Source organism: Podarcis tiliguerta (genome assembly GCF_965153285.1).
Source record: "Podarcis tiliguerta genome assembly, chromosome: 3".
Taxonomy (NCBI): domain Eukaryota; kingdom Metazoa; phylum Chordata; class Lepidosauria; order Squamata; family Lacertidae; genus Podarcis; species Podarcis tiliguerta.
The window spans coordinates 109,418,751-109,441,203 of NC_139536.1; the positions used below are offsets into that span (position 1 = coordinate 109,418,751).

General features: G+C 44.7%; 1 protein-coding gene and 1 long non-coding RNA gene across 5 annotated transcripts in view; one reads left to right on the plus strand and one right to left on the minus strand.

Annotated features, from left to right (window-relative positions):
* LOC310675243 overlaps positions 1 to 6,759 on the minus strand; it is a 33,744-nt gene extending 26,985 nt beyond the window's left edge. Inside the window, exon 1 of one of the 3 annotated variants that reach the window (XR_014509985.1) lies at positions 6,542 to 6,759. This is a non-coding gene — a long non-coding RNA (uncharacterized lncRNA). The remainder of the gene's footprint in view (positions 1 to 6,541) is intronic. The other 2 variants (XR_014509986.1, XR_014509987.1) reach the window with 2 other exon arrangements.
* A 47-nt stretch (positions 6,760 to 6,806) lies between these two features.
* LRRC63 (leucine rich repeat containing 63) lies at positions 6,807 to 21,909 on the plus strand. Of its 2 annotated transcripts, XM_083435356.1 has the most exons (10): positions 6,807 to 6,905; positions 8,339 to 8,452; positions 9,677 to 10,162; positions 13,428 to 13,574; positions 17,604 to 17,797; positions 18,668 to 18,766; positions 19,193 to 19,329; positions 19,908 to 19,991; positions 20,608 to 20,847; positions 21,638 to 21,909. In XM_083435356.1, exons 1-10 carry the CDS (start codon positions 6,830 to 6,832, stop codon positions 21,837 to 21,839), a joined length of 1,779 nt encoding a protein of 592 aa, XP_083291482.1. In that variant the 5' UTR covers positions 6,807 to 6,829; the 3' UTR covers positions 21,840 to 21,909. The 2 variants fall into 2 exon arrangements, with proteins under 2 accessions (XP_083291482.1, XP_083291483.1); XM_083435357.1 differs by lacking the exon at positions 8,339 to 8,452 and having other exon boundaries at positions 6,815 to 6,905.
* Positions 21,910 to 22,453: the final 544 nt, after the last annotated feature.

Consider the following 22,453-nt stretch of genomic DNA (forward strand, 5'->3'; position numbering starts at 1 on the left):
AGAACTGAACTGAAGGGTTCAGCCAGCCTGCTTATATAGAGCTCCACTACAATGCAACTGTAACCATTTTCTGTAACTATCCAATCACTGAATGTCACTTTCAAACCCTTATTTGAATATGTGGACCTGAGTGAAAACTATCTACAGTATCCCCCTGCTGGCCCAGGGTGAGAACTTCAGTACATAACACTCCCCCCTCCTGCCCCTCTGCCAGAGGTGAACTTTGGTAATATGGCGCCCAGAGCACATGCAACATTTGGTGCACTCCCTAAATATTTATTATTTTCACAATAATTCATTTTGGTACAGTTGCTTTTCATGGATATTCTCGATAGGTATCATATAAATATAGGTATTGTTGTTGTTGTTGTTATTCACACCCTTGGCTCATCACTCTGTGCAGGAGACTCGCCCGCACCCCCCAAAATCTGGTGCTGCCCCAGCCATCTACACAAATTCCTTGGAAAGACTGTAAAGGACCCCAAGTGCATACAACTTTATGCATGGAATGCTCAGTGCACAACACAATGAGGAACTTGCCTTCCTGTATTGACAGTTGTGTGTGCAAAACCCCTTTGTTTGTATGCTTGCATGCTGCAGGGAGCAACCTTCCGCAGAGAGTAGGTCAGAGATGTATCTATGGATACTGGAAGGACTGAAAGGGGCTAATGTTATTCTCCAGGAGGCTGGGGAAAACCTGCCAAGGCCTGCATATCAGTTGGCTGAAGAAGGCAGAAGAGCAAGCCAGGCTAGGTTTTGTTTCCTTGTTTTTATTTTTCCAGACCAGCTGGCAGCCCCGAGGTGGGAGGCACAGTCCGTTCAACTCGCTTTAGAACAAGTAGCAGAATCTCTGGGAACTTCGTGTTCTGCGTAGTTAAGTCAAAGGGGTGTTTTAGAGCTCTGGAGTGCATTATGCTGTCAGCATGCACCCGAAAACAGCATGAGGGTGCATGGCGGCGCCGGCTTCGCACTGCAGGCTGTGTGTTGGATGGTTCCTTAATGATGATAAATACTTGCAACCTGCTCTTCAGTCCCCAAGAATTCCAGGGCAGCTTATGGTTAGGTAAAGGTAAAGGGACGCTTGACCATTAGGTCCAGTCGTGACCGACTCTTGGGTTGCAGCGCTCAACTTGCTTTATTGGCCGAGGGAGCCAGCGTACAGCTTCTGGGTCATGTGGCCAGCATGACTAAGCCGCTTCTGGCGAACCAGAGCAGCTCACGGAAACGCCGTTTACCTTCCCGCCGGAGCAGTACTTATTTATCTACTTGCACTTTGACGTGCTTTCAAACTGCTAGGTTGGCAGAAGCAGGGACCGAACAAAGGGAGCTCACGCCGTAGCAGGGATTCGAACCCCCAACCTTCCGATCGGCAAGTCCTAGGCTCTGTGGTTTAACCCACAGCGCCACCCGCATCCCTAGATTGAGGCATACTAATAGTCAGTTAATTGTTATCCCGTTCTTCTGCTAAAAGTAAGCAGAGCAGTATAAGGCATGATCAAAAAACTAGGTAGAATAACCAGTAAAAATGCTGATAACAATCCTTTATCCAAGGTAGCTGGATGAATTTTTCTCAATTCTTTCATGGACTAAGACAGTAATAGAAAATATATGCAGGATCAAACCAAGAGCTAAGATTAAATTAGGCAGAGGAAGCCCATAAATTGGGAGTGGGAGGCGTCACGAGAGCAATTCCAGGGATAATCCGACAAATAGGTCTGGCTGCTGTTATGGTCTGAGAAAAGAAATCAGTGCAACACATTTTCCAGGTACCAACAGCTAAGTGACTGTCTCTCTTGCTGTGTCCTGGAAGCTGAGCTTTGCCAGGATGCTAATATACATGGATTGCTATTGAGTATAAGAGGGAGTAAGGAAACCTAGCCCTGATCTTCTAGTTTAACCTTTCTATAATAATTCTTACATACCCGCCAACATTTCTCTAATAAAAATAGCAGTGTCCTATTCCATCATTCATCATCATTTTACTATATATACCCTCCCATTTCACTAGGTTGCCCCAGCCACTCTGGGCGGATTCCAACATATATAAAAACATTTAAAAAGAAACATTTAAAAACTTCCCTATACAGGGCTGTCTTCAGATGGTTTGGGGGGTCAGGTAACTCCATACCCACCAACATTTCTCCGATGAAAATAGGGACATCCTAAGGCAAAGCAGGACATTCTGGGATCAAATCAGAAACCAAAACAGTTTCTGTAAATCCGGGACTGTCCCTGGAAAATAGGGACACTTGGAGGGTTTGTTATTAGCTGTGTATTCTCAGTACAATTGAGATATGTTTTGAATGTAATTTTTACTTTGCTATGGGCTGTCTTCAGCCCCCAACCACTAGTTTAGCTAAACCCTGAATGGAACATGCTAAGTTTCTCAAATGTTACAGGCTGCATCTCTTTCTTTGCAATGCCTCTTAGCATCACTCTTTACATTTGTTCTGTATCGCTCTCTGTGTGTACACAGATACATATGCATGTATAATTCTGCCAACTAAGAACATACTTTATGCATCTGATGGCCTCTAGTCCACAAAAGCTAATGCACTGCTGTGAGAAATCTATTAAGCTGCAGTCCTAACCCTACTTACCTGTGAGTAAGCCCCACCTAATTCAATGGGACTTACTTTTCTAACTAGATATGGTTAGGATTCTGCCGTTGCTCTTTCATGTGCTGCAAGAGTCTTATTTGTACTTTCTCAAGTGTTAATTGAACCTATTTATTTATATTTTGTTTGCGGTGCAGAAACCATTTAAAAAAAATTGTTACAGATATTTTTGGTAGGTTTTGAATGGGTTCATGTACTTTGGGAAGTGGAGCTGAGATACCGACTGTGAAGAACAGGAAAGTGAATAAAGAATATCATTTTGTAGTACTGTATTTAAATGATAGGCCCTCATAGTTTTTTGGGATAGCATCTAACGGAATTCGTTCTTCCTCTTAAGTGTTTTACTGCATGGCTGAACAGTAGCAGGTTGTTTTACAATGCTGGGATATAGTTAACAAGCTCAGTGTTTGTTCGGAGGATTGTCATATCTGTGATATGCAAAAAAAAAATATTGTAGTGACATGCAATGTTTATAAGATTTCTTATGTTTCTACATCTTTTCTTCGTCCTTGATAAAGGTCATAAGACCCAAAGTAAAGCAGGTATTTTATATAAAAACAGAAAAGTCTATTTTTAAGCTTGAATGGAGACTGTAGTCTGACAATAAAGAATTTATATTGTTTTAGGCTACCAACTCAGCTGTTTTCTATGGACAAAAAAAATCATGCTTGGAGCCTATGTGAACTTAGGGTTGTGCCAAGCATTCATCACTTTCAATTATTAGGTCAAAATAAATAATTGTAGTTTTCCGTCTATAAGACGCCCCCATGTATAAGACACCTCCTATTTTTGGGGACTCCGATTTAAGAAAATGGGGGGAGATGGCCAAGAGTTGTTGAGTGTTGACCTTTTTTTTTTTTTGGAGTGGGTTGCCCACAATTTTTGAGGCTTTTTTGGGGGGGGGATTGTCAAAAATCGCTCACCTTCAGCCGTCAATCGACCACGCTATTGCCACAGAGCCAGCCTATCGCAAACAGCCTTTCACACAGCCACCAATCACCTGCATTATTGCTGCTGAAAATCTTGCGCCTGCAACCAGTCACCCAATCCCCCTCTGCACTACCCATGTGTAAGACGAGGACAAATTTTAAAGCTAATTTTTAAAGAAAAAACCCTAGTCTTATACGCGGAAAAGTACGGTATTTTCTACCCAAATACACCAGCAGTACAATCCTATACGTGTCTACTCAGAAGTCTAATGGAGTTCAACTGAACTTTCTCCCAAGTAAGTAAATATATAGGCATTGTAGCCACCGTAACCTAAAAGACAAAAATGGGGGTTTGAGAAGGGTCAGTTGCAGGGGAGTGAGAAATATCCCTATTTTCACCTGAGGATGTTGGAGGGTGTGCTGTCAGTTAATGTGACCTGGTTGCTCTTTCACAGATTTGAACAAGGAAAAAGGAAAGTCGCGTGTAGAATCGAGGCCATGCTTGTTTGTTATACACGATGGAGCTGAGAAGAGCACCTCTTTAAGACCTAACCACTAATAAACCTAAAAATGACTGCAGCAGCAAACTTTGTGCTTGTGCCAGAATTAACAAAACTGCACATATCTGGCGCAAGGGTTGTGCTTGCTGATGGGTTGGGTTTACAACCTGCATTCCTATGCTGATGTCTATCCTAAGATCAGATGCTCCTGGCCTTGATAGATCAGATTAATGGAATAAGCAGCAGGAGGGAGGACCAAGCCACCCATTTACTATAAATACGTCTTTCAGTTCTGTGCTCAGGATTTTGCACAACTAAAAGCAGCCTCGCACCACACCCTGCCCAAAATGCAGTGAAATCAAGCAGGGCAGAAGAGGGGTTTAACCTTTTTGCACCAGGCTGGTCTCCAGCTGAAAATCATGCTAGTCAGTTATTTGCTCCGAAAGATGCTAATACAGTGGTAAAAAGGTAAAGGTAAAGGTACCCCTGCCCATACGGGCCAGTCTTGACAGACTCTAGGGTTGTGCGCCCATCTCACTCAAAGAGGCCAAGGGCCAGCGCTGTCCGAAGACACTTCCGGGTCACGTGGCCAGCGTGACATCGCTGCTCTGGCTCGCCAGAGCCACACACGGAAACGCCGTTTACCTTCCCGCTAGTAAGCGGTCCCTATTTATCTACTTGCACCCAGGGGTGCTTTCGAACTGCTAGGTTGGCAGGCGCTGGGACCAAACAGCGGGAGCGCACCCCGCCGCGGGGATTCGAACCGCCGACCTTTCAATCGGCAAGCCCTAGGCACTGAGGCTTTAACCCACAGCGCCACCCGCGTCCCTCTAATACAGTGGTACCTCGGGTTAAATACTTAATTCGTTCCGGAGGTCCGTACTTAACCTAAAACTGTTCTTAACCTGAAGCACCACATTAGCTAATGGGGCCTCCTGCTGCTGCTGTGCCGCCAGAGCACAATTTCTGTTCTCATCCTGAAGAAAAGTTCTTAACCTGAAGCACTATTTCTGGGTTAGCGGAGTCTGTAACCTGAAGCGTATGTAACCTGAAACGTATGTAACCCGAGGTACCACTGTAACAGCAAACTGTGTCTGTGTGTAGCCAGGATTTTTGCTGGGGGGCGTGCAGACATTTTTTGGGGGGCAGAATCTCAGTTAGCTATGCATTTTATTGATTTTTATTTATTGGGGCTGCCCCCTGGCTACGCCCATGTGTGTGTGTTAATTTTCAGCAGGGAAAGTTGTGTGTTTGGATTAGGACCACTGTGACAGTTTTGGAAAAAGGGGCTTTAAAATGCATTTAAAGTAACATGTAGTTTGAGTATCTGGCTCATACACACCCTCTACTGTCCTGAGTCCCCTTACTGCATATGAAACATAATATTTGTACTACTAAACTTGGCTGTGTATTTATTTACACACACTCTCTCTCTCTCTCCCTCCCCTGTCATGCATGATTCATTCCCAGACTGAAATGAAGAAGGAAGATAGATCTCAGGGTGTGGGAGAGGCTGGGTATAAATAAATTCAATTAGCCTTGTTCAAATGTTATGTAGGGTTAAGGCATATGAGTAAGGGAACTTTGGAGCCGAAGGTTCACTGTAGCTGCTATTGTGTTGGCTGCCGTCCCTCTGGAAAGAAGTGTTCAATGAGCTTTCAGTCCGGCAAATTTGTTGGAATAAATGCAAGTTTCTTTAAATACTTAAAGAATAAACTCATGAGAAGGGAACCAGACTAAAGTTTTTCAGAAGTGATATTTAAAACTATGTCATCATCCAGCCTTGTAGATGAACCCACAAAAACTACTACCCTGGGAGCAGGGGAATGGTTGATAGAGGAGGGATAGAGAATTCTGTCCCATCTGCAGTAAACCACGGCATTTCTATAGCAGACACAAAGGAAGAATCGAGCTCTGCTGCACCTTCACCAGTAAAGGGACCCCTGACCACTAGGTCCAGTCGCGGACGACTCTAGGGTTGCGGCGCTCATCTCGCTTTATTGGGCGAGGGAGCCGGCATACAGCTTCCGGGTCATGTGGCCAGCATGACTAAGCCGCTTCTGGCGAACCAGAGCAGCACACGGAAATGCCGTTTACCTTCCTGCTGGAGCGGTACCTATTTATCTACTTGCACTTAGATGTGCTTCCAAACTGCTAGGTTGGCAGGAGCAGGGACCGAGCAACGGGAGCTCACCCCACCGCGGGGATTCGAACCGCCAACCTTCTGATCGGCAAGTCCTAGGCTCTGTGGTTTAACCTACAGCGCCACCCGCATCCCTACCTTCACCAGTAGGGTTGGACAAACCTGCCAAAACATTCAGTTTTCCTGACTGTAAGTTCAGTTTTCTACACCAGCTGGCAATTCATTTATTTTCTTAAAGGCCAGTGGTAGTTGTGTTTACTATGGCAGGCTGTGACCTCTTGTGAGAAACATGCTTCCCTCTGCCACAGTTTGTCGCTCCTACAAATTGTACTGGCTGTTCGCTTCGCTTACCCAACCCCTGGGGTGTGTCGGTACACATGCACATTCTCTGTAACTTGCCTTCTCTGTACCACAGGTTGTCCGAATTTGTGCCAGTGGCCCCATCAAATCTCTTGACTGCTAATGAACCAGAGCTGTGCCATCTCTTACATGTAGTGGCAAACGATTCCTCAGCATAGGATGGTTCCTCCATCAATCGTACTGATTCCTCCCCTTGTAGTTCTTTGTAGAATGGAATGGTCATTCTCTAGCCAATCAGAAGGTGGCTCCCACCTTGTTTGTTAGGACTCGTCTCCAAGGATGCCAAGCGACCTTCCTCAGGTGTTGTCTCTGACAGGTCCAGTGAGTCCAGCAAAACATCTATGTCTTGGCCATGGTAGGAAAAACAAAAATGGCGGCCGAGAGGTCATTAACAAGTTATTAATTAGAATCATAGAATCATAGAATCATAGAGTTGGAAGAGACCACAAGGGTCATCGAGTCCAACCCCCTGCCAAGCAGGAAACACCATCAGAGCACTCCTGACATATGGTTGTCAAACCTCTGCTTAAAGACCTCCAAAGAAGGAGACTCCACCACACTCCTTGGCAGCAAATTCCACTGTCGAACAGCTCTTACTGTCAGGAAGTTCTTCCTAATGTTTAGGTGGAATCTTCTTTCTTGTAGTTTGGATCCATTGCTCCGTGTCCGCTTCTCTGGAGCAGCAGAAAACAACCTTTCTCCCTCCTTTATGTGACATCCTTTTATATATTTGAACATGGCTATCATATCACCCCTTAACCTCCTCTTCTCCAGGCTAAACATGCCCAGCTCCCTTAGCCGTTCCTCATAAGGCACCGTTTCCAGGCCTTTGACCATTTTGGTTGCCCTCCTCTGGACACCTTCCAGTTTGTCAGTGTCCTTCTTGAACTGTGGTGCCCAGAACTGGACACAGTACTCCAGGTGAGGTCTGACCAGAGCAGAATACAGTGGCACTATAACTTCCCTTGATCTAGATGCTATACTCCTATTGATGCAGCCCAGCATTGCATTGGCTTTTTTAGCTGCCGCGTCACACTGTTGGCTCATGTCAAGTTTGTGGTCAACCAAGACTCCTAGATCCTTTTCACATGTACTGCTCTCAAGCCAGGTGTCACCCATCTTGTATTTGTGCCTCTCATTTTTTTTGCCCAAGTGCAATACTTTACATTTCTCCCTGTTAAAATTCATCTTGTTTGTTTTGGCCCAGTTCTCTAATCTGTCAAGGTCGTTTTGAAGTGTGATCCTGTCCTCTGGGGTGTTAGCCACCCCTCCCAGTTTGGTGTCATCTGCAAATTTGATCAGGATGCCCTTGAGTCCATCATCCAAGTCGTTGATAAAGATGTTGAATAAGACCGGGCCCAAGACAGAACCCTGTGGCACCCCACTAGTCACTCTTCTCCAGGAGGTTCGAGTACACCCAGGGGCGGCTGTGGGCAGGATCCCTTCCAACTCTAGTGTTTGATGATTTTACATTCTCTCACACACAGAGAGAGGGATGGAAAATCAATTATTTAAAACCAATCTAAAGTTTCACCCCAATTTTTCTGTGTAAGTGCTGCAGGGATGTGGATGCAGCTGCATCAAAGAGTGTCCACATAGCAGATAGTTGATGCTAAGGTTGTTTTTTAAAAATAATAATTTGGTGCTAGGTTGAAAGTTGTGGACATGTGTCCTATAAGGAAGAAAATCTGGAGCAGTACTGAGTACAGAATGTTTGAAGAAAGCTAAGCTTCTGCGTCTCTGCATTCTCATTTTTAAGAACAAAGTACACTCACGTTTCTCACGCAGTTCTACAACAGGATTATAAATCCAGGTCCATGTCTGAACCTAAGTTGCTTCGGAGACCTTTGTCCCCAAAGAGGAAGACTGAACGGGCTGGACCAAGCAGAAAGGGCCGTAAAGGTAATGTGGCACAATGGGTAACCTAGGATTGGGCATACCATTGATTAACCATGGTCTAGTCAATGGTTTGAGGGACGCGGGTGGCACTGTGGGTTAAACCACAGAGCCTAGGACTTGCCGATCAGAAGGTTGGCAGTTCGAATCCCCTGCTCCTGCCAACCTAGCAGTTCGAAAGCACGTCAAAGTGCAAGTAGATAAATAGGTACCGCTCTGGCGGGAAGGTAAACGGTATTTCCGTGCGCTGCTCTGGTTCGCCAGAAGCGGCTTAGTCATGCTGGCCACATGACCCGGAAGCTGTACGCCGGCTCCCTCGGCCAATAAAGCAAGATGAGTGCTGCAACCCCAGGTTCGGCCACGACTGGACCTAATGGTCAGGGGTCCCTTTAACTTTTATTCACTGGTTTACAACTTGAAACTTGGGCAGTGCTCTTCTGGGCATCTATGCCAAGAATGAGTCCACTGTGATCAGTGCAGCTCATTTCTTGGTATGGAGGGAGGGATGTCTGAGAAGAGAGTTCTCCCACCGCTATAGTGCCTTCTCTCCAAAAACACTCAAGGAAGGCACAAAGCACATACTGCTCAACTGGCCCTATTTAAGTGGGACATCCCGGAATTACAGAAGCCATCCCTGCTTCTGACTGAATCCTAGAATGTCCCATTTTTGGGTTCAGCACTCTGGTGCAAGTTGGCGGGCTCGTGCCAGAGCACTGAACCCAAAAGTGCTTATTTTCTGGTCTTGCACCACAGCACTGGACAAAAATGACAATGTTTGTTTTCTGGTCTCATGCTCTGGTCCAAGCTTGCCGGCTCCTGTGACAGCTTGGGACCGAAAAAATTAAGTGTCCCAATTTGGATCAGCCAGATGTTGGAGGATATAAAAGCAGGACTGAAGAGAGTGGCTTGAGCCCCAACAGAGGCCTAGACAGTTGCATTTGGGCCCTGAGCCTGATATTACCTATCTATGCTTTAACACAGCACTCTTAACAAACTGCAATTTCCCAGAGAGTGCCATTTTCTGGTTTGCCTCAGGCAGCAAAATGTCTCGGGCCAGCCCTGCTTTTCACTTCTTCAAAAGGCATTGCAAATTACTGTCTTTTTTTAAATAAGGAAGCAAAATTCCCTCTCCACACCCAAGGCTGAGTTAATTCTATTTAGGAAACATTAGTTTGCACTTTAAATAGCCTGATTTTTCTTTTTGTGTACAACTGTCCTGTTTCATTACAGGTGCTCATGAGGAAGGTACAAAATTCAAAGGAAAACATGGCACTGATTATGGCCAGCTTCATTTGCCTGAGAAGAGCCAAGCAATTTGTTTGAGTTTTCCAGACTTTGGTTCTGAAATCCAAGTTCCAGCGAATATTGAGAGAACGTTTATTATTCCTTCACACCCTAGTGGTCCTCCTAGCTTCCCATTGCAAAAACGCCGTGTACCCTTAAGGATGCAAATGCCATTTCTAGGAGATTACCGGCTGCTTTTACGAAGAGATTTTATATTGAAAGGTCTGGCTATAGTCGCCACTCTTCATGTAAAATGCTTGGACGTTGAAACTACAAGGCCAATTATTTCCCGCCTTAACTATGAAGTACTCACGAATGAGCTGTTTGCTAGGGAAAGAAGAGGCCCAAGAGAACTCCATACTATACTTCTCACAAATGCAGATCTGCCTTTTCCTGAACCACCAAGAAAATCTGAGAGACAAATGGAATTAGGTACAGTACTGTATGCTACAGTTTTATGAATTCTGGCTTGTTTTACACACTCACATTTCTGCATATTCTTTCTCTCCTGTTTTCAATTAATGCCATCCCCAAAGGTCTGTTTCTGTTCTCCAATGCATAGCTGAAAATTTGAGTGGCAACACTGAATTTTACTCTAAGAGAATGTCAGAATTGATATTTTTTTAAAAAAGTGAAAAGGAAAACTCTGCACATTTTCACGCTTACATTGGATTTGATCAGGACTTTCAGGGTCTTCAAATCTCCCACTTAGTCTTCATTTTTAGATCTTTCCCACATACAATTCAGACTGCATTTTAGCACAAAACTCTGCTGTTTTTCAGCATGGTAAAGAATGATACAAGCTTGTTGTAGTAATGAAAACTCTAATCAATTAGGTGTGTAAGAGATCTCCTACTTGGAGATTTCTTACAGTGCAGCCCTAAGGAGTCTGGAAAGTACCGTAAATCCCATTAGGTTCAAAATGGGACTTTCTGGAATGGTAAAAGCGAACATTTTTAAGTAATCATAGGTTGTATGAGGTCTGTTTAATTGTAAATCAACATTTTTAGCGACTATAGCATGCGCTTTCGTAAAAGAATGGTGTAACGTGCCAGGGGGAAAACTTGATTTTAGGATCAGTGATGTAAATCAGTTGTGAAAAGGAAGCAGAGATAGTTTCACACCTCTGTAAATCCGTGGAAGAAACTCCACCAGCAATAAACCAGGCCATGTCGGAGGTCATGCCTCTCCTCAAAATGTGCAGAGATAAAGCAGAAATGCTGAGCCGAAGGCATGCCAGGACTTTTAGTGGCACAGTGGAACTTCCCCACCTTCTCCTATCTCCATGGGACCCATAAATCTGCTTGATGGGGAATGAGAAAGAGGAAAACTGAGAGCAGCCAGAGAGCAAAGACGAGAAGATGAATTGTCAGAACGCTTTCTGTCCTGCTTGGAAAATGAGCTGTTGAAGGGGGTAGAGATAAGAGGGTGCTGCCCTTTTAAGGCAGCATCAAAACAAAGAGTGGGGGGCCCTCACACTTATAGCAAATAGGAAAGGAACAAAAAAATTAGAGACAAGGGCGGGGAGACATAGTAGCAAGTCTGTATCAAGAGTTTGGTGGAACAGAAGGGTGTAAGGAAAGTAGGGGTCGGAATCAGGATGAAGGGAGGGGGGTTATTGTTTTGCTGGTTTGATTTACTTATTTACTTCTTTTTATCCTGTATTTTAGGGACGCGGGTGGCGCTGTGGGTAAAACCTCAGTGCCTAGGACTTGCTGATCGTAAGGTCGGCGGTTCGAATCCCCGCGGCGGGGTGAGCTCCCGTCATTCAGTCCCAGCTCCTGCCAACCTAGCAGTTCAAAAGCACCTCTAAGTGCAAGTAGATAAATAGGGACCGCTTTATAGCGGGAAGGTAAACGGCGTTTCCATGTGCTGCGCTGGTGCTGGCTCGCCAGATGCAGCTTTGTCACGCTGGCCACGTGACCCGGAAGTGTCTTCGGATAGCTCCGGCTCCCGGCCTCTTGAGTGAGATGAGCGTGCAACCCTAGAGGCAGGGTTACCTTACCTTTATTCTGTATTTTATTCTGTGAACCGCCCTGAGCTCTTATGATGATAGGCAGTACATAAATCTAATTAATAATAATACCAATAATAATAGATAAGCTCTGATGAGAAGGGTTTCTGAGCTCTTGTAGCAACTGTTCCACTGAAGTAAAAGTATTAGTGCTCTGAGGATTCTCTACAAACAGTCAATATAATATTAGGCTGGATCTACACAGATATAAAAAATGCTTTGAAAATGCTTTAAAAAACAACACGCGCTCACCAGCGCCATCTAGTGTCACATTTGTATAATGCACTTAAAATGCACTTATAGCTGAGTCCTCAATCTTCTTTCCTGATGATTTAAATTAACCTGCCCTGTAGCAGAATATAGAAGGGTACATACATTCAGTTTGGTACACAAAGAGCAGGATTTCAGACCTTCCAAGTGTCCTTATTTTCCAGGGACAGTCCCGGATTTACAGAAGATATGCCAGTTTCTGATTTGATCCCAGAATGTCCTGCTGTTCCATAAGATGTCTGTTATAGGAATTCTATGGTTTTATATATATAAAATAAATGTACATACATGGTTTAAGGGACGCGGGTGGCGCTGTGGGTTAAAACACAGAGCCTAGGACTTGCCGATCAGAGGGTCGGCAGTTCAAATCCCCGCGGCAGGGTGAGATCCCGTTGCTCAGTCCCTACTCCTGCCAACCTAGCAGTTTGAAAGCACGTCAAAGTGCAAGTAGATAAATAGGTACCGCTCCGGCGGGAAGGTAAACGGTGTTTCCGTGCGCTGCTCTGGTTCACCAGACGTGGCTTAGTCATGCTGGCCACATGATCCGGAAGCTCCCTCGGCCAATAAAGCGAGATGAGCGCCGCAACCCCAGAGTCGGCCACGACTGGACCTAATGGTCAATGGTCCCTTTACTTTTACCTTTACCAATAGAAAACCTACATAAGGGCACTATATAGGCTCTTGGATAAAGAGGGATAAAGGAGCAGTTTTTTCTTATAACAATGTACCTATTTTCAATGGTGAACTGTTGAAGTGTATGGAGATATGTGACCCCCCCCCCCCAAGATATTAAGGGTTTTTAATGTCTGATGTTTTATTGTGTTTTTAATATTCTATTGGAAACCACCCAGAGTGGCTGGGGAAACCCCGCCAGATGGGCGGGGTATAAATAAATTATAATTATAATCATAATCATAATCATAATCATAATTATAATTATAATTAACTATACAACCTTTAGAAGACATCTGAAGGCATCCCTGTATAGGGATGTTTTTTAATGTTTAATGGGTGGCATAATAATAATAATAATAATAATAATGGAATAGGATGTCCCTATTTTCATTGGAGGAATGTTGGACGATATGGGATTCAGCTTAGGAACTCCCATTAGCAGAAACCTTGGACAAGGGCTTCCATCTGTGTTATAATGGAGTTTGCCCCCCCCCCCCCAAGCTTCCTAAAGATAGACCCCAGAACAGCATGTGGTAGGGGGGATAATTCCATGTGGGAACCAGACAGAAAATTTGTAATAATGCAACACTGAAGTCCACCCCCCAAGTGTTTTAAAAGCCTAAACAACAACCAACACACACATCCCAAGAGACACTGATGTTTTGCAAGGGAAGATCGGAAGATATTTATCTCCATATAAACAGAATCCATTCTAATTTGACTCACAATGTTTTTCAGAAAGGTTACTGGAGGAGAGACTGGCGGAGAGACTGGGAGAAAGACTGGGGGAAAGACTGGAAGAAAGACTGTCTCTCCCTGCAGAGGAAAAAGAATTGATTATTGAGGAGGTAAAACCGAGAAAAAAGAAAAGAGTGACTTATGCAGGTAGAAACCATTTTTATATACTCGTGTGTATGTATGTGTGTCCTTTAAAAAGAACCGTTCCTCTTATTCATCTAAAAGCCTTGATGCAGCACACACACCAATATAAAATAAGGTAATAAACAAGCTTTACTGGAAACAGTTGATGATAGACGTGATCAGTGCATAGCTGTCAACTTTCAGATTTGAAAATAAGGGATCAGCAGCCTCACCTGCCCCGGGGACAGTCTATGGGATATCTAACAATCCGGGATAGCAGCGGGAAGCAGCGGGAAACGGCGCTGGAATAAGGGAATTTCCAGGGGGGAAAGGGACAGCTATGGATCAGTGAGCTGTCTTAATCAAATTTTAAACATCATGACAATTCACTAGTTCAGAATCTACAAGCATTTTACTAAAGGTTGCAGCTGCTGCTGCAAACAAGACAGAATTATATGCCATCTAGCAAATAAGCTGCTTTCAAATATATGCTGTGTGTCCTTGCATTCTTATGTAAAGTGAGATGTAAATCTTTAATTTGGGGGTGAATATTCTTGGCAATCCAATTAGCAGGGAAGTAAACTTTCCATCAAGGGATGTGGGTGGCGCTGTGGGTTAAACCACAGAGCCTAGGACTTGCCGATCAGAAGGTTGGCGGTTCGAATCCCCGCGACAGGGTGAGCTCCTGTTGTTCGGTCCCAGCTCCTGCCAACCTAGCAGTTTGAAAGCACGTCAAAGTGCAAGTAGATAAATAGGTACCACTCTGGTGGGAAGGTAATTGGTGTTTCTGTGTGCTGCTCTGGTTCACCAGAAGCGGCTTAGTCATGCTGACCACATGACTCGGAAGCTGTACGCCGGCTCCCTTGGCCAATAAAGCGAGATGAGCACCACAACCCCAGAGTCGGCCACGACTGGACCTAATTGTCAGGGGTCCCGTTACCTTTACCTTAACCTTTCAATCACAAGCCCTCTGTAAAAACACAATACTTTTTTCTACTAAGCACGGGTATCCACAACCATACTTGTCGGCTTACGTTCTGCATATTTATTTCATTAAACATAGCATACACAATTGTATTAATGAAATAAATCATAAGCTTTATGTTGCTAAAGCAGTAAAATAATGAGGTTTGGTAAGAAAGTAAGTTTTCCATATACAGTGGTGCCCCGCAAGACGAATGCCTCGCAAGACGGAAAACCCGCTAGACGAAAGAGTTTTCCGTTTTGGAGGTGCTTCGCAAAACGAATTTCCTATGGGATTGCTTCGCAAGACGAAAATGTCTTGCGAGTTCCTGCGATTTTTTTTCGCTTCCCACCCCCTTTTTCTAAGGCACTAAGCTGCTAATAGCCTTTTAGCAGCTAATCCGCTAATCCCTTAAGCCTTTAATAGCCGCTAATAGCCGCTAAACCGCTAATAGCGCTAATCCGCTAATGGGCTTGCTTCGCAAGACGAAAAAACTGCTAGATGAAGAGACTCGCAGAACGGATTCTTTTCGTCTTGCGAGGCACCACTGTATTTCAGTTCCTTTCCAAATTTCCACATGTTTTTCCCTGAGGGGAAACGCAGGATGAGAACAATGGCTTCAAAATGCCCAGAATTTGTGCATCTCTAATTCAGTCTCTCACATGGCCACTTTCCCCTTGCCTTGTGCTGCTGTGCGCTACTTGTTGGAGTGGAAGATCTGCTATAAATCCTGAGGGAGTTTCATATGTAGAGCAGGCAAGGGGAAAGTGGTAAAAAGGTGCTGTAAAAAGGTAAAGGTAAAGGACCCCTGACAGTTAAGTCCAGTCGCAGACGACTCTGGGGTTGTAGCGCTCATCTCACTTTACAGGCCAAGGGAGCCGGCGTTTGTCCGCAGGCAGTTTTTCCGGGTCATGGGGCCAGCATGACTAAGCCGCTTCTGGCACAACGGAGCACCGAAACCAGAGCAGCGCACGGAAATGCCGTTTTACCTTCCTGCCGGAGCAGTACCTGTTTATTTACTTGCACTTTTAGGCGTGCTTTCAAACTGCTAGGTAGCAGGAGCTGGGACCGAGCAAAGGGAGCTCATCCCATCACGGGGATTCGAACCGCCGACCTTCTGATCGGCAAGCCCAAGAGGCTCAGTGGTTTAGACCACAGCGCCACCCGCATCCCTAGTCAATGCTGTACATCTACATCTCATGAATGGGGTGTTAGCACATACATTGCTTTGCAGCTGATTAGTACCAAATGCCACACTTCTGATAGCATAAACAGAAGCTAGTCAGCCCAGTCAGCTAGTTAGTCACAAGGCACAACTTTGGCCAACCCACGTATTGCTAAACTGTGTGCTGGATTACTAAGAGATCAGTCTGTTATCAGGGGTGGGTTAAGGAAAAAACAGCTTGAAGTGAAGAAGTGGCAAAGACCATTATGAGAGGAGAAGAGTTGGGTTCAGCTAAGTCCTATTCAGAGTAGACCTGTTGAAATGAATGGACGAAGGTTAGACATGTCCATTAACTTCAATGAATCTGCTCTCAGCAGGGCTAGTGTTGAATATCACCCAAAATGATTTGATCTGTGCTATATATAGGGCTGTAACATGCTATGACTGAAAGCTGGAGGAGCAAATGACAGCATTTGTTATTTCTTATGCTATCTAATGCCTGTTACATTGTTCACAATTTATATTTTAATTGTTGTCCTTGTTGGTACCTTAAAGCAGCCGCAGCTATATGTTGTTAGGGTGCAATTCTAGTCATCCTGGACAATTGGCTATGCTGCCTGATGCTGATGGGATGCGTACTCCTACCAGAACAGTTGCTTTAAAGAGATGCTACTGTCCTTCTCGTGGGACGCAGGTGGCGCTGTGGGTTAAACCACAGAGCCTAGGACTTGCCAAGGTCGGCAGTTCGAATCCCCGTGACAGGGTGAGCTCCCGTTGCTCGGTCCCTGCTCCTGCCAACCTAGCAGTTCAAAAGCACGTCAAAGTGCAAGTAGATAAATAGGTACCGCTCTGGCGGGAAGGTAAATGGCGTTTCCCTGCGCTGCTCTGGTTTGCTAGAAGCGGCTTAGTCATGCTGGCCATATTACTGTACGCTGGCTCCCTCAGCCAATAAAGCGAGATGAGTGCCGCAACCCCAGAGTTGGTCACTACTGGACCTAGTGGTCAGGGGTCCCTTTACCTTTTTACTGTCCTTCTCACTTAACAACCTGCACAATGTTTATTGCATTCTCTTTTTTTCAATTGAATTTGTATACCAAATTACAATCTTGATTCGCTGAATATCAGATATTTAAATACTCCAAGCATAATGAAGATTGAGAAGCTAGAGCAGGGATCACAAACCTAAGGCCCATGGGCCAGAAGCAGCCCGTGGAGGTCATTTGACTGGCCGATGAGCTGCCCCCGAACTGAGCACACTGCACTAAACCGGCGCAGTGCAACGTGGCAACTCGCTTCCACGGCACTGGAAATCGCGTCTGCACATGCACAGACGCTGAAAATCGCATCTGTGCAGATGCCAAAAATCGCAGGCGCATGCATGATCCGGCCCACAAAGGGATCTCCGTGGGTCCAATCCGGCCCAGGCAAGATAAACCTTGCTGACCCCTGAGCTAAAGAGTTATGGGAAGATCCTTCCCTGTCAATATGTTCAAAGAAGGTAAGCGAATCTGCATCAGAATTCTGAGATTTAGCCTTTCCTTAGACCACATGTCTGTGTCTGGTCAAGAGTTTTGACAAAGTGGTGTTTCAGACATTGCTGAACCATCAAATGTATCCCTGTTGTGTTTTATGACTTCCTTGATATTGTATGTGAGCTGGAACTGGTCTGTGACCGAAATAATAATTGCATTCATTGCTGAACCATGTCTCACACATTAAAGTGTAAGGAGACTTTCAATAACGGGCAATAACTAATCTGGCAGCCACTAGTAACATTAAGGCTATGTTTTTGCACGTGACTGAGGGGTTGACATCGTTATCTAAAGAGAGAAGAGCCAAAGAGGAACCAGAAACATGTTTTGTCCAGTGATATTTGAAAGTAAACACCCAGGTTAACCATTTTGCATTCCCACCACATATGCAGGAGCGAGATTTATTTCAGAACTAGAACCTCAGCTGGATTATGAACCCGAGCTGGATTATGATGACTCACTTATCTCCGGTATGGGAAGCGAGCCAAAATTAAATCTAGAAGAGGAAGAGACTGAATCGATGTCAGCAGCTTACATGGCGGTACTCTCTTGCCTAATGCATAGAAGAACTGGGCTTAGTCTTAAGGTAATTTCCCTAAAAGTGTGACTGTGTTGCCTTTGACAGTCTTTTCTCTGAGGCACTTACTGGGGCCTCCAGTGGGATTTCCATTTTATCACCATAACAGTCCAAGAGAAGTTAAGCCAAAGGTCACATTGGGAGGTCTATGGTACACTGAGGATTTGAGTCTAAGTCTTCCCAATCAACCACAAATTTATAGGCTACAAAGAGCTACAGAGTGATTTGCTAGACTTCTTTACCCTGTTCTTTATAGAAAGACAGAGTAAAAGTGCTGTTCACACAGAACTCCCAAGTCTGTAGAGCGTGGGGTAGGGACCTGGTGCCGTCCAGATGTTGCCAAACTCCAGATCCCATCAGTGCTGCCAAAAAGACAATGGAAGAAGGGAGCTGTAGTCCAACAACATCTGGAGGGCTAAACAGTCCCCATCCCTATCGTAGAGACTGTGTGAAGTAGTGTGTGCAAGACTACGGGTGCCTGTCTTATCTCTGAAACCACTTCAGATCAACGTTTTACATTCAGTGCCAGGGTTGGCCCTATATGAGTAGTCAAATATGCATGATCACATCGTCAGTTTGAACATGGTTTCCACAGATCAGAAAGGTCTAATCCCTGGTAGATAGTACATCCACAGGCTGCATTCCAGCATATCTTTTAAAGCATAGGTGTATATTATTTTGAATCAAATATGCTGCAGATACCTCCAAAACTGTTTCACCCAATGCATGGAGCGGTTTCCAGGGATGGAAATAGACATGTATTAGCCTGTTCCCTGTTGCTGCTGTAAGAAAGCAGTTCTTTCTTACAGCAGATTATTTATAGAAAATATAAATCTCATGCAGGTTGTCCCCCCTGCCCTTTCTGTGTTTTCTCCGTAGGCATTTTTTCTATTTCAACTTCCAGACCTCTCGCCTTTGGCCGGCTTTTTACTGTACCTTAACCTGTCATTTAACTACTTGTACTTCTTTCCTACAGAGGTAAGTGTGACTGTGGGACATAACAAACAAACAAAATCCTGCCTTGTTTTTATGCAAGTAGCAGGGAAGACATGGCTCCATGCATTATGTGGTGGTTTGACGGGAGATGGCAGCTATCTGAGAGGGTTCTAGTCCCATCTTGGCTCATTTTCTGACAGCAGCAGCAACAGGAGAGAAGCTATGCATCTGCAATTTTCTCAACATGCTCCAGCATACTGAACGTTCACAAAGAACCAGAGTTTATTTGTGACATGCAACCCAAGGTTACTTATCTTTCCTCCTAAGCTGTCCGTTCCCCAGTCACACTCCAAGTCTGTCAACACCTTTGCCCTCCACTTAGAAGATCAACCACCCAGCCTTGGCTTTGTCCCCAGTTTTCTTCATTTTATTGCATTTGCCCATTCAATTTTCTTTTTGATCCCACAGGTATTTTATCTTAAACACTTGGAAGTGCTAAAGCTCCGAAACAACCCCATCAAATTCATCCCAGAAGATATTTGCCGAATGAAGAATCTTAAATTATTGGTTATGTCCTTCAATTTGCTGACTACTCTTCCAGCTGGGTACGGTAGTAGTGCTTTTAGTATCACAAAAGCACAAAAATCACCTGAAAAATACAGCGGTGTGATTCATAAACACCAGCAAACTTAGGGCACTCTGTGACATCACAGAGATTACTCCAGTAATTTTTAAAACTCTATGGTCCTTAACCTCTTCACATACTAACTCGCATTTTGACTCAAATCTCCCACACTAAAGTCCACTTCTTCACATGTAACCACTTGCATCAGTCTATTTGTGCCTGAAGTAGACTATCGTCCACAAAAGCTTTCACCATAACAAAATTATTTGAGATGCCACCAGTCTCTTTGCTTTTATTTACCTATCCGCGACTTAAAAAAAAACCTCTGCCCATTCCTAGGAACTATAATCTTTATCGCATTTTTTTGTGCAAAACAATCCGTCTTTTCAACAGTAACAAATTGGAGGACAAAGAAAGTAGTCTCTTGGTTTAGTGAGGCTTTCTGTGGCAATTTTAGGCCTCCTGAATTACTCAGCACGTATTAGCAGCTGAATAGGTGAGTGATGTGCCGAGTTTCATATGCCTTTGATAAGGTGTGTATTTGCTTTCTTTCTATAGGCTATTTTCATTGCCCAATCTGCAGGGCCTCGATGTTTCCTACAATGAACTTGAATCCATCCCTAATGAAATTGGAAAACTCAGGTATATATTTCAGTCTCCAACTGATTTCTACCGTTTTAGTGTCAACTGTCTGGGGTTTCCTGATCAGATTTTCAAAGCACAAACTCTTGTACCAGCTCTTATTGCAGTGGGACACATTCCATTCTGGGCAAAGTTCACCACATTCCTGTGGTGAGCAGAGCCAGAATCAAAAGTGGGTAGAGCAACAAATGTGACTTTTACCTTCGTACAGTAGGCTAGTTTTACCCTCACTCACACACCCATTGTCAGGGACTGGTTGGACTGGAGGAATGTTGTGAGGAACCAGCTGGGGATGCCAACTGCTTGGTGTAGTGTGGTGTAGTGGTTAAGAGCGATAGACTCGTAATCTGGGGAACCAGGTTCACGTCTCCGCTCCTCCACATGCAGCTGCTGGGTGACCTTGGGCCAGTCACACTTCTCTGAAGTCTCTCAGCCCCACTCACCTCACAGAGTGTTTGTTGTGGGGGAGGAAGGGAAAGGAGAATGCTAGCCACTTTGAGACTCCTTCGGGTAGTGATAAAGTGGGATATCAAATCCAAACTCTTCCTCTTCTTCTAAAGTTGATGAGACATATGTAAGTGACCTGTGGGGTGTCTTTTGGTCTGTGATCCTTTAGAAACCTAGCATATCTGAACGTAGAAGGGAATCTACTGTACGTCTTGCCTTGCGGGCTGCTGAAGCTCAAGCTGAGCTGCCTTAAGGTGGAAAACAACTTCTTGCACGTCTACTTCTGGGATGAAATCTGCCGCCTTGAGCCACAACGACTCACTGACATGGCCGCCTTTTGTTTTGCCCAACACAACCTTTGGAGAGTGTATCGCAAGATCCCGAGGGACATTCACGAGATATTGCTCAAGTAAGTAAGGCGGGGACCTCCATCACAACCACAGGCTTTAAGGGAAACTTTCGATGCAATAGCAGTCAGTCCCCAACCCCTGCGATAACTATGTGACCAAAAAGGTTTCCTTAGGGGTTCTCACAGCCCTGTGCTGGAATAGCACCCACTGGTCCAAAAAAGGTTGGCATCCCCTGTATAAAGATAAGTGGGGGTAAGGTACATGCAATGTCTTGAACAGGTGCGCCAACTCCATGGGGATGAGGCCTCTACAGCCCCCCACAATGTCTGCCGGGACGGGGCTCAGTCCACCAAATCTTGAGAGGGCAGAGGAGACCTGGCAGAATGTCACCCTGGGCAGTGCATTCAGAAGACTCCACGTGGACCAGTGGGGCTTAGCGGGCATCCCTGGCTGGCCTCTCCCAAAGCCACAGTCATCATGCGTGCCACGTGCAACATGTTTGACATCACGTGCATGCACATCACATGCGTGGCGTCAGCCCCCGCAATGTCGGGCGCGACTCAGTGTTTCTGAATGTTCAAGACCACAGGCACCATCTAAATGCTACTTATTAATAAAAGTAGAATATTTCTAATGGGTTTCAAGCGCAAGCTCTGCTCTATAGGTAGACAACATGGTGCTGGCCAGATATTTTGGACTACAACTCCCATCATCCTTGGTAATTTGCCATGCTGGCTAGAGGTGCTAGGGTTGTAAGCCCCACATTGGCCAGCCCTGCTGTACATATTTTTCTCAGTACGTTAAATGTAAAGAACACTTAACATTTCTCTCTCTCTCTCCACATTTTAGCTTTAAAGCCTGCGATTGCTGCACGGGACCCTTGTATGGAAAAGGCCTTCAGTTCCCTCGCATTTTTAGGAATGTCTATGGGCTTAGGCTTCCTTATCTTTTTAGTGCCTGCTCGCCAACCTGCTATTCAAATTATGTCGCTGAAGCTGTTGCAGCTGCTGAAGCTGCGGCAGCTACAGATGCTGCAGCTTCAGTGCAATAGATGTCAATATTTTAACTGACTGAAGCTGAACTGGCAGTCTGTCGAATAAAGTGCCAAACACTGAACTGTACACAGGTCTGTGTCCTGGCCTGTTGATTCCTTTTTTTTAATTTGTTTATACACTTTTCCATTTCCATTTTATACTTCATACAGTGTTTTTGTCTCACATTTTCCCATGTAGACTTCCCAACTTATCCCTTACCGGCATTCAGGATTTGGCTGCAACTCATTTAGTTCTTCCCTACTTTACTCCTATCATTTTTTCTTCTTTTTCTTTTCTTTTGTTAACTGTTGTTCAAAAATGCATCCCTACTTGCAAAGCAGTTTTAATGTCACATCTTTTAAAATATTCACTAAGATATTCCCACTCACCCTTTATTTTCCTCTCATCCAAATTTCTTATTTTAGCTGTCATAGTGGCAAGCTCTGAAAATTCTATCAACTTGTACAGCCATTGATCTTTTGTTGGGATGACCTCTTCTTTCCAATATTTTTGCGTAATCTATTCCTGCAGTTGCTGTTGCATATAAAAACAGATTGTGAGCTTCCTTTGGTAACTCCTCACCTATAATAGCCGATAAAAATGCTTCAGGTTTTTTTGGGAAATGTAAATT

What these genes read in the sequence shown, in the direction of transcription:
- LRRC63 (XM_083435356.1), top strand. Translation starts at nt 6,830, where the DNA reads ATGCCAAGCGACCTTCCTCAGGTGTTGTCTCTGACAGGTCCAGTGAGT. An exon ending in GAAAAGAGTGACTTATGCAG is followed by an intron (nt 13,575 to 17,603) that starts GTAGAAACCATT and finishes CCACATATGCAG; the next exon opens with GAGCGAGATTTATTTCAGAA. An exon ending in ATTCACGAGATATTGCTCAA is followed by an intron (nt 20,848 to 21,637) that starts GTAAGTAAGGCG and finishes TCCACATTTTAG; the next exon opens with CTTTAAAGCCTGCGATTGCT.